Raw genomic sequence first — 12352 nt, forward strand, 5'->3', positions numbered from 1 at the left:
GCTCCTTGCCACGGCTGTGCTGAGCAGCAGTGTGGCAAGTGTGAACATGGTCCAGACTCAGAAATGCCTCCAATTTCTCTGCCTTCTTCGTTCTTTCTGCCCTGCTCTAGCCATCCGTGGATTTTCACCGCAGCACAAGATCCGTAGCTTCGAAGAAGCCAGAGGGCTGGACCGCGTGAACGAGCGCATGCCGCCACGCAAGGATTCTAAGCACCCCGACGGGCCGGTGAACTTAACTTCAACAAACTCTGCAGAAAAGAATGGGACAGGGAAGAAGACCCAGTAACGGTTCAAGGCACCCAGTAAAGGATCCAAAACTTAATGAATTTTATTTATTTATTATGGAAGTGGGGGTTTTGGGTTGGGGGGCGGGAGAGGGAAGGAACCAACTTAGCCTGGAGGCGCATCCATAATCCAGTTTGCATCCATTCTGTCAGAGAGGTGACCATTTTGTAAGTTTTTTAAATTTTCTGTTCAATATATAAAAATGTCATCTTTTTTTGTATTTAGGAATGGGTCTAAATCCTAGTGCTTATATAAAATGTTGTTCTGTACAGATGGCCCGTCCCTACCAAGAGGGAAAGGAGCCGTGGGGTGGGATGGGGTGGGTTGAGGGCGGTCCAAGAGGCCCAGGGCAATTCTGTTGTCTGGTTTATTTGGAACCATTTTAAGTTACCCTCCTTGTTTTTAAAGTGGCATCTTTTAATTCTCCTCTACCAACTTTTGCTTTTTGTCGTTCCCCGTCCCCCCTTCCTATTTCTTACTGCGTTTGATGCTCCATTAAAGTCATGTTGCATAGGGCAATTGGTAAAGTCTTTCGTTTTGGGAACCCTGTGTCAGGAGCAAACGTTGCATTTCAGGTCGGTTGTCCAGCTCCAGAAATGTGGTTGGAACTGTGGGCTGAGAATCTCCCTGTTTTTCCCTCTGCCCCCTCAACATATTCCCATTGTTTTTTCCCTTCAGGAATCCAGTTTCAGAAACAAAGTCTCTTGGAATAACACATTAGACAGACTTTATGAATGCATGCCTGCGATCTCCAATCATTTGGAAACATTACTCCTTTGATTTTATGTTGATCGCATTGTTACCTAAACATAACCCAATTTAACCTGCTTCAGCCTCCCACCAGTGGAATTTGCTTCTGCTTTTCTGACACAAAAGCAATCTTCCCCAAATTGTTCTGGAGTCATGCTTTTTATGTGGAAATCTGTATGAAGCGAAGGAGGTCCTTCATCTTCTGCCCACATCCTCCCTTCCTATACAGTGTTACAATACCTCCATAATGGGAGCCCCAACACAAAAATATCCTGCCATTTGTCTGCATTGGGGCTTCCTGCATCCCCAATTGGAATTGTGTAGCGTGGGCACTATAAGGATTAGGAAGAAGGTACAGTTTCTCTGTGCAGACTTTCCTTCATCAGTAGAACTGCTTCCTTTGTCTGGATTGTCCCACTGCATGACTGCTCTGTGATAGTATGGATATCCTTCAAGGCAGTGGTTCTCAACCTGTGGGCCCCCAGATGTTTTGGCCTTCAACTCCCAGAAATCCTAACAGCTGATAATCCGGCTGGGATTTTTGAAGTTGTGGGCCAAAACACCTGGGGCGCACAGGTTGAGAACCACTGCCTTAAGGGTAGACACAAAGCCCAGATAGCCTGTGAAAAGGTGCTACATGATGGTCTCCGTAGGGCTGAAGAAGCAAAACATGTCCTATTATTGGCTTCTGCATAAAATTAAGTTCCCCGGGGCTGAATATAAAAGATTTCTCAGTAATCTCGAGGGCACTGTCAAGGAGAACCAAGTGGTGAGTTGTCCAAACTTGCGAAACAATTGGAAAAAATGCTATCCATATGCAGCCAGAGTTAATCATTTTTGACATGTGGACTTAATTTCCATGTTCAGAATATATTCCGTTGGCATCAGCTTGAGTTTTGAAAGGTCAGGATCTCTCTACAGGTTGGACTTGGAAAGTTAGCCCACTGCTTATCTCTTCTTGCCCAGTCTCTTGAAACAAATGGTTCCTTCAATGCTGTATATGGAAAGGGTGTTTGCATATCCCTAAACTCGTGGTTTGTTGTTATGATAAATTGTGTACTTTTAAAATGACAAGTAAATAACCAAGTGGCATTGCAGAGTGGAGGGGATTGAGAAGAAATTATGGTTGGCCAGCAGCCTGAAGTCTTTGTTCTGTGAAGGATTTTTTATTCATGTCCGGTGAGTTGAAGAGCAGGAAGATAGTCTCAGAATGTGCCAAAGAACAGTGGCCTAACATATGCACTGCCCTCTGAGGATAAGATGGTTCAGTTTTATTTATTCTGCTTCTGTGCTGTATTTGACTCAGATCTCCACGCTGCTCTTGCTCTGGCTTGTTATTTTGTGGGTTCGGCAAATGCAAGGATCAAGGCGGCCCAAAGAAATGCTTCCTAATCGTTACGCAGTTACTCTCATGTTTGAATTGAGGCTTTACCCTAATCTACCTTTTGAGAACTAGGAAATTCCTTGAAGGCGAAGGATATACTTGTGTTAAACTTGTACATTCCTTTGGAGATAACAGTGCCACGTCTTTTCCAAGTGGTAGTAGAAATCATTGATGTTCAAGGGAGATCTTGCATTCCTTCCAATCTAGCTGTCATTCAACCTTCAGCTCCACTTTGAGAGCTGCATATGCTTCTGAAGTACATAGGGTGGAAGGGGGGATTCACACCCAGGTGATGGGACCTGACTCTTGGCATTGCCTTTCTCAGGAGGCTCCCAGAAATGGTATAGAACTCTTGTTCAGGTGGTTCCATGTGGCACTTACATAACATTCAAGTAAAGAGTCTCCCAAGGGAGCTAAGCCTTACTGACTGTGTAGATATACAAGGAAGCCCTACCATGCAAGTGGAAGTCTCCATATACTCCTCAAAGGCATGACAACAAAGCCAGGATAATCCTGTGGGCTAAATCTCATCCACAAAATCCTGGGTCTTGCGTAACAGGTAGTAGAGTCTTCAGCCGTCTCTGGCAGCTTCTTCCCACTTACCACCTTTGAGAAGTGTTGGTTTTTATAATGGTGATTTTTTACCACTCCTGAATGCAGTCACCACTTTGCGCACAATCCTCTAGTGGATTGGGGCCCCTGAAATGCTTTGTGTTTCCAGATTAGTTAGATACTTTTTCCATCTGTTTGCAAGTCTTTGTTTCCTTTCTGCTTTTTCTCTTCTAGAGTGAAATGGTGGTTTTAAAAACCAGTGCTAACTTTCAGTCATGGTGGTTTTGCCCTGTTAGAATGAGGGCCACTTGGTGTCCCTTATGGATGCCCCTCATTTCCACCCATTTTTATGGCTTTGTGGTGATGAACGAGAGGAAAGGTGTCTAAAATGGCAGCACAAAAGGGTTTCTTGTCTTGCCAGGGAGACCCTGGTCTCATAGAGAACCGCTGTTCACTTGAGATGCCGCTTTGAGGCACATTTGAGGACGGGGTCCTCCCTCTTTCCTTCAAAGACTACTCTTGATACCTTGAAATAAAAGGGGTGTTCCGGGATCCACATCAAAAGGCCGTATAACTCACAGGCACCAGTTGCCAAAGGGAAGGCTGGCATTGGAGCCTCTTGTTTCCTCTGCACAGCATGTTGTCTTCGTGGGGAGGCAAAGAGTGAACATTGGCCTGATTTGATGGGGGACTGGATGCTAATGATATCCCCAGTTAGGGAATGCTGATTCCAGAACATGTTCTCCGTTGGCTTCCTCTCTTTTCACTGAAAGAGTTAAAGTGTGGCAACAGTCTGGAAAGGGAGCAACTGTCTTGCCAGCCACTGAAGCTCCTTTAAGAAACTCCTTTCTTCTCCTTGCATCCATATATCTTCGGGACGTATTGAAACCTGCTTTCAGTATTCAGCACTCACGCTTCCCTCACCTGCTTTTTTTTTAAAAAAAAAAAAAAGGGGGGGGGAGTTGCCAATCATGGCCTCCCTTTTCCAGCTTGTACTTGGCACCATTTCCTCTGAGTTATCTGGCCAGTCTTGCACATTTTTAAAAATTTCTCAACCAGAATGATGAAGCTAGTGTTAACCATGATGAAGGCTGAGACAAACGTCTGTCTCCACTATGCTGAAGGACTATGTCCGGTATTTGTACATGAAAAGGTCAGGCTTAAGGAAAGGGACCACATGGCGACTTAGCTGTTCCTGATCTCTCTCGACTGTTGTTAAGAGAGAGGTTCTTGTGTTCTGCAGCCATGATTTTTGCCAGAAGATAGCTTTTAAGAAGCCAGCAATCTGAAAGTATTAACCCAGCAATGGCATGCAAGCCATGCTGTTCCGCGTTGAAGACGTGTAAAGTAAAATGGGCTTGAGAGCTGAAACGTTAGACTTCGCTTATAAGGGCAGAAGGAATATAATAGGGCTGACTGCCAGTGCCATCCTCTAAAAATCAGCTGAGAATCTTTGCAGAGGTGTGACTGCCTGCCTGCTGGGATCTTGTTTCAGTCCCTCTTCCCACCTGCTCTGCTCCATTCCCCCTTGTCATTGTGCGAGTGTGTGTGTGTTTGTTTCAATTATAGGGACAATCTTGAGCAACAAAAGCAGCAAAAGTAAGAGCGTGCGTGTGGCCAAGAAAGAGCCCACCAGTACATGGACTACCTGTGAACGCTGCCCTCTTAACTGTGAGGTTGCTGATAAGCAGCCTTTTCTTTTTATCTTGCATGACAAAAAGTAAAAAAAACAAAAACAAAAAAGCAAGGTGCATGTAACAAGGAGGGGATTCCACAATGGGTCTTCCAAACTTCAGGAACAAAGGTGCTTTCACCTCCTTGAGGAGAACCTGCCCTGCTGTGATGCTGCAGCCCACTCGCCTCTCCCCAACGTATCTCATAAAGGCCACCCAATTTCTGCCGCCTGCTTCAGAGCGCTTGCCCAGCAAGGCGGCACCACATCCCCTGGGAAACGGGCCGAGAGGAGGACGGAGGTTCTCAGTATTCTGAAGTGACGTTTGCCCATTGCCTGGAGATAGCCTCCTTTCTTTCTTCTTTTTTTTTCTTTCCCTCCTTTTAGTTATGTTTCAAGAAGAATGGTGGAAAACAATGTTATTTATTGGCAGAAATTATTTAATATAATTTCTCTTTTGTGAAAAAGGAATGAGTTTGTTAGAACTGTCTTAATGTAAATTGGGAAGTCATCTTTAAGAAAAAAAAGTTAAAAATTAAACAACAGTCGCGTGGCTCCGGTGTCATTTTTTGGGGGAAGTGGGGAAATGGCAGCACACAATGCTCGCGCTCACACATTTCTGTATCGTTTCCTTGATTCACTTGTTTAGCCCTTTCTATGTAACATCCTCGGATGTATTTCTAAGTGGCCACGGGGTCTCCTTCCAGTTACTTTTAAAATGCTCTTTAACCAGGCCACCATGATGAAAGAACCAGAATGGCTCAGAACTGAGAGAAAAATACCAAACAAGTGTTTTTGTTTGTATTTTTCGTAGTGTGTGACGGTACCTTTGCAAACATTTAATGGCAGGTCAATGCAAAACATGGCCAATTACTTTTTCTTCCCTTTCAAGAGGGGCATTCTCCAAAATAATTTAGTGCAGAGGCGCTTCCTTCTAATTGATGTCCTTAAAGACACCTTTATTACCTCCCCACTAAAAGCGGTGCCTATTTATCTACTCACATTTCTGCTTTTGACCCTTCTAAGTGGGCAGGTGAGCTGGGGCAAACAGCGGGTGCTAAGCCTGGCCCACTGTATGGTCCCACGGAAAACTGACTTCGAAGTAAATATGCATAGACTCATACTGGACGGATGTTTCTAAAATGCGACCAGCATTCTTCAACTATAGATAGGTAATGATGCTAGAGTCAACACTGGTTGAAGTTTGACCCCCATTTATTATTTATTTAAAATATTTATATTCCGCTCACCCTGAAGGAGACGGGGCGGAACACAACATAGATACGGCAGACATTCAATGCCAGAACATAAAATAAATCCATAGGTAAAGGTAAAGGTTTCCCCTGACGTTAAGTCCAGTCATGTCTGATTCGGGGTTGGTGCTCATCTCCATTTCTAAGCTGAAGAGCCGGCGTTGTTCGTAGACGACACCTTTTTTAAAAAATAGTTTTTATTGAATTTAAAAATTTTCATACAATAATTACTTTTATCACATAGCATATATTTAATGTATCATACAATACTTGCATCATTCTTTTATAGTCTGTAGACACCTCCAAGGTCATGTGGCCGGCATGACTGCATGGAGCGCCATTACCTTCCCGCTGGAGCGGTACCTATTGATCTACTCACATTGGTATGTTTTCGAACTGCTAGGTTGGCAGAAGCTGGAGCAACAGCGGGTGCTCACTCCGCTCCCGGGATTTGAACCTGGGACCTTTCGGTCTGCAAGTTCAGCAGCTCGGTGCTTTAACACACTTTGCTACCGGGGCTCCTTAAAATAAATAATAAATATACATAAACACTAAAATCCGTATTAAAACTGTTATTTAAAAACAAGTCAGCTGTGAAATTTCCTATTGCTCCCATTATTGCACTGTCCCAAAGGCTTTACCATCCTTCTAAAGGACAGGAGGGAGGAAGCTGTCACTAATATCCTTGTTGAACACCTGGAAAACCTTTGACGAACCCCATGGTTGTCTGGAAATTACTGCAAAAGAGCACGGGTGGGAAATCCTGACCTTCCAGGTGTGGTTCAACTTCAACTCCCATCATTCATCACTATTGACTACTGGCAAGGGGGTTAGTGGGAGTTATTGTCCATTGACACTGACGGTATCATGCCACAAAATTGCTCTTAAGTGTCAACTTGGTCCGTGCCACTGGCATTCACCCACCACTGCCATATCGTTTGTTTATTTTATTTATTTACAGTATTTATATTCCGCCCTTCTCACCCCGAAGGGGACTCAAGGCGGATTACAATGAACACATATATGGCAAACATTCAATGCCAACAGACAAACAACATATATAGACAGACACAGAGGTATTTAACATTTTTTTCCTGCTTCACGATTCCGGCCACAGGGGGAGCTGTTGCTTCACTGTCCACTAGTGGCTGTACTTCCTCATTCCTTTCCTCGTGTTTTGCTGGCAGTTTTATGATGTTGTAAATTAGTTAAATTAGCCTCCCGCATAAAGCGTACCTAAATTTCCCTAATTGACAGATGCAACTGTCTTTTGGGGCTGCATAGTTCAACAGCAAACCGGGCTATTTAATGGTCGGGGGCTTAACCCGACCTGGGCTTCGAACTCATGACCTCTCGGTCAGTAGTGATTTATTGCAGCTGGTTACTAGCCAACTGCGCCACAGCCCGGCCCTTTACCAGAGAAGGGTGGAATATAAATACTGTAAATAAATAAACGATATGGCAGTGGTGGGTGAATGATCGTTATGAGATCATTGGGGAAGTGGAGCCCTTGGTGGCACAATGAGTTAAGCCCTTGTGCTGGCATGACTGCTGACCGAAAGGTCGTCGGTTTGAATCTGGAGAGTGGGGTTATTTATTGTATCGGAAGTGAAATCGAGGGTACAGTTGTATTTAAAAACATAATTTTTTTAAAAAACTTGGCATTATTCTAAATGTCCTTTGACCAGTATCTGGCCACTTGGAGTGCTTCTGATGTTGCTATAAGAAAGTCCTCCATTGTGCATGTGGCAGGGCTCAGACTACATTGCAATAGGTGCCTGTGGTTTGCTCTTCTCCACCCTTGCATTTCTTTGTAGCCCCATTAAGACTGGCTCTGCCAGAACATAGTCTGTTCAGCACCTTCCAAGTTGCACATCCTTCTGTGTGCCCAGGAGGAAGTTTCTCATCCAGTCTCAGCCACTGATAACTTCTGGACTTTAACTTCTGGACCCACTTGCTGTGATGTTCCTGCGAGTGTCTAGATCAGGGGTCCCCAAACTAAGGCCCGGGGGCCGGATGCGGCCCTCCGAGGTCATTTACCTGGCCCCCGCCCTCAGTTTTATAATATAATATATTGTATATACATATAATATTGATAATAATAATGTAATACAATATAACACTAATAATAATACCATATAATAATTATATATTCTATATTACATATAATATTACTAATAATATTACAGCATAGTGGTATAGTTCAATATATAGTAATATATAATGCTAATATTGTGCTATGCTAATAATATAATATATTGTATGTACATACAGCTGCTCTGAGTCCCCTTTGGGGTGAGAAGGGTGGGAAATAAATGTAGTAAATAAATAAATGAATAATTTTAGACTCAGGCTCGGCCAAAGTCTGACATGACTTGAAGGCACACAACAACAACAACAACAATTCTAATTAACTTGACTATCTCATTGGCCAGAAGCAGGTCCACACTTTCCATTGAAATCCTGATAGACTTATGTTGGTTAAAATTGTTCTTATATTCAAATATTGTATTGTTCTTTCATTGTTGTTGTTTTTTGCACTACAAATAAGACATGTGCAGTGTGCATAGAAATTTGTTCATTTTTTTTTTCAAATGATAATTCGGCCCCTCAACAGTCTGAAGGATTGTGGACCGGCCCGCCGCTTTAAAAGTTTGAGGACCTCTGGTCTAGATCTTACTATTTCGTGATTTAAGGTGTTGGTGTGCTGGCAGGTATCCAAACTGAGGATGGTGCAGAGATGTCACTAACACAAAGAAAGGATTCCCTGAAATGCACAGGCAAGAGGCCACTACAGCTAGAAATGTAAACCAAAGATATGCACTATACAACAGTAATTAAACCAAAATATAATCCATGTGTTACCAACACATATACAGTAGAGTCTCGCTTATCCAACAAACGGGCCGGCAGAACGTTGGATAAGCGAATATGTTGGATAATAAGGAGAGATTAAGGAAAAGCCTATTAAACATCAAATTAGGTTTTGATTTTACAAATTAAGCATCAAAACATCATGTTATACAACAAATTTGACAGAAAAAGTAGTTCAATACACAGTAATACTATGTAGTAATTACTGTATTTACGAATTTAGCACCAAAATATCGCGATGTATTGAAAACATTGACTACAAAAGTGCGTTGGATAATCCAGAACGTTGGATAAGCGAGTGTTGGATAAGTGAGACTCTACTGTACATTCATAGAAAGTAAAACTCTATATTCAGAGAAAGTAAAACTATATTCAGAGTTTGTGAGTCCAATGCCCACCAGAGTTCATGTTCCACATGGAGGACTGTATAAATCTCTAATTGTGAGTCCAAATTTAAACGTCCAAGTAAGTGAATCCTTTTATGAAATCTGATGTTTTAAACAAGTCCAAGGTTGGTCACCATCCACGACCGGTTGTGACTGTGTAGTCTTCCTCAGGTGGTGGTTGTGCAGGTATGGAAAACCTGGAGTAGTCAATTTCGTTCTTTGAGTATATAAATTCAATGTGTCATTATTATAGAGTTTTACTTTCTCTGAATATAGAGTTTTACTTTCTATGAATGTATATGTGTTGGTAACACATGGATTATATTTTGGTTTAATTACTGTTGTATAGTGCATATCTTTGGTTTACATTTCTAGCTGTAGAGGCCTCTTGCCTGTGCAGAGATGTCACTGCCTTAGTCCTTTCAGTATTGGCTGCTACTTCCCAGTGGATGTCAAGTGGTGCAATACTGGCTAAATTGTATAATTTTTCCATTGTTGTGGGATATAGACATCCTGTGATAATGCGGCTTCCCATGTGAGGACATGAGAGAAGCCCCGCACAGAAGGCCAATTCTCTCACCCCAGAAGCAACTTATTTATTTATTTATTTATTTTATTTACAGTATTTATATTTCGCCCTTCTCACCTCGAGGGGGACTCAGGGCAGATCACATTACACATATAAGGCAAACATTCAATGCCTTAACATAGAACAAAGACAAACGCAGGCTCCGAGCTGGCCTCGAACTCATGACCTCTTGGTCAGAGTGATTTGTTGCAGCTGGCTGCTCACCAGCCTGCGCCACAGCCCGGTTTCTCAAGTCGCTCCTGACATGAAAAAAAAATGGGGAAGCATGTTTGGCCATGCGGTCCTCTCTCTTAATGATCCCTTCCCCTGCTCCATAGGGCAAGCGCTGCATGGTCTTCTGTCCATGTGTGTACGTCACAGGAATCGGAACACGTTGCTTACCTGTAACTGGTTCTTCAGGTAGTCCTCTCTGAACTCCTTCCCCTCCAGTGTCATTTGTTTTTTGGTTCATAGCAATATTTGGCTGAGTTTATTTATTTACAGCATTTATATTCCACCCTTCTCACCCCGAAGGGGACTCAGGGTGGATCACATTACACATATAGGCAAACATTCAATGCCTTTTAACATAGAACAAAGACAAGACAAACATAGGCTTCGAGCGGGCCTCGAACTCATGACCTCCTGGTCAGAGTGATTCATTGCAGCTAGCTTGCTCTCCAGCCTGTGCCACAGCCCGGGCCCAGTTGGAATGGTAGACAACACATAGTACAAAGGGGTCAGGATCAAGCCATGAGTTTTGAGCCCACAGATGACTTCGCAAAGAAAGAGTTACAGGTAAGCAACTGCTTCACCCAGTCCTTGGGGAGTGAGCTAAGGCCTATATTTGACCCTAGAGAGTAATGCTTTTCAGTGAAGTACAAGAAACTTCAAGATGAAAGTTAGTTTATTATGAACTGACACATGCAGCTCACAAGGTTCGGTCTTGTGTTCTTTGAAATACTTCTCAAGGTATTTGTGTTCAAAAATGAAACCGCTTGGGTAGTCTTCTCATTAGGGTTCAAGTTTTTCAAAGAAAATATCACAAGGCAAATACATGACTTCTTACTGGTTATTAGGCATTTCCCACTCTTCCTCCAAGAACTTCACAGTGGCACCCAGCTGATGTCTGAACAGCCTTGGCAGGTTTATTTGAGGCTTTGAAGCTAAATGGAAAACAACCTGGTCCATGTTTCAGGTCCTATGCCTTGCCAGCTTTTATGATTGTTAACAGTTTGGTATTATATCTGCCAAATCTATCAGTGAAATCTGCAAATGATGCAGCAGTTTTGGAGCCATATTATAGCTTTACCAGCAGAGGGCACTGTTGCTTTAGAGATGATGCTTGATCCCTGTAGAACCAAGTCTAGTTGGAGAATGGAAATCCATTACTGTGCCTTGGATGATTGAATATAGTAATTACTGAATATAGCAATAAAATAATTAGTCTTTTTAACCAATAAAGGAGAGAGATGCTAAATGATACCTTTAAAGGGCCACAACTCGCACACTGATGAAGACAATACTAAATCAGATGCACAAACTGACATTACATGGAGGGCAGGGGGTTGCCACATTTTGGGACACTTTTGAGATATATCCGGACCAAAAAAACAAACCCTTTTAAAACCAGAACTAAATTGGAAATTATTTCCTGAGTTGAAAAAAGGACTTTCCTGGTCCTAAAGTGGACTCTGGGACTTAAAAACCTGGCACTGCAACCTAAATTTGCAACCCAAGAAGGCACTGGTGTGTATAAAAATAGTCTTTTGTGGATATTTTATGCAGTGTGTGGGTCTCCTAAGCAGCAAACGCAACCTGCTAACCTCCCACAATGTATATGTTGTAGGTTTTAAGACAGGGGTCCCCAAACTTTTTAAACAGGGGGCCAGTTCATGATCCTTCAGACAGTTGGAGGGCTGGACTATAGTTGGCCACCGAATAATAATAATAATAATAATAATAATAATAATAATAATAATAATAATAATAATAATAATAATATATTTTTATTCATAATGTATTTTAATAGTTTTAACTGTTTTATGTGCTGTTTTATATTGGTTTGTATGGGCATCTAATTGTTGCCACTGTTGTAAGCCGCCCTGAGTCCCTTTGGGTGAGAAGGGCGGGATATAAATGTGAGAAATAAATTATTATTATTATTATTATTATTATTATTATTATTATTATTATTAATAAAGAGGGTTGGAAGAGAACCTTTGGGCCATTGAGTCCAACACCCTTCTGCCTTTGTGCACTGAAAGCACAAGCAAAGCACCCCTGACAGATGGCCACCCAGCCTCAATGTAAATAATAATAATAATAATAATAATAAAGAGGGTTGGAAGAGACCCCTTGGGCTATTTAGTCCAATCACCTTCTCCCTTTGTGCACTGAAAGCACAAGCAAAGCACCCCTGACAGATGCCCACCCAGCCTCAATGTAAATAATAATAATAATAATAATGTGATTTTGTGATACAAAATCCAGCATATCTATTTTGTTTGCTGTGTCATACAATATAATAATAATAATAATAATAATAATAATAATAATAATAATAATAATAATAATAATAATGGTTGTAAGAGAAGAAAAGACCCCTTGGATCATTTAGTCCAAACC

At 42.1% G+C, this 12352-nt stretch overlaps 1 protein-coding gene across 4 annotated transcripts in view; it reads left to right on the forward strand.

Moving 5' to 3' along the window:
- ppp3cc (protein phosphatase 3 catalytic subunit gamma) overlaps positions 1–5188 on the forward strand; it is a 52773-nt gene extending 47585 nt beyond the window's left edge. For all 4 annotated transcript variants that reach the window (XM_008120156.3, XM_008120157.3, XM_003227043.4 and 1 more), the window contains one exon: positions 111–5188. In XM_008120156.3, the coding sequence (XP_008118363.1) occupies positions 111–286 (176 nt within the window). In that variant the 3' untranslated portion in view covers positions 287–5188. The remainder of the gene's footprint in view (positions 1–110) is intronic.
- The last annotated feature ends 7164 nt before the right edge of the window (positions 5189–12352 follow it).

Source organism: Anolis carolinensis, unplaced genomic scaffold (assembly GCF_035594765.1).
Source record: "Anolis carolinensis isolate JA03-04 unplaced genomic scaffold, rAnoCar3.1.pri scaffold_8, whole genome shotgun sequence".
Lineage (NCBI taxonomy): Eukaryota > Metazoa > Chordata > Lepidosauria > Squamata > Dactyloidae > Anolis > Anolis carolinensis.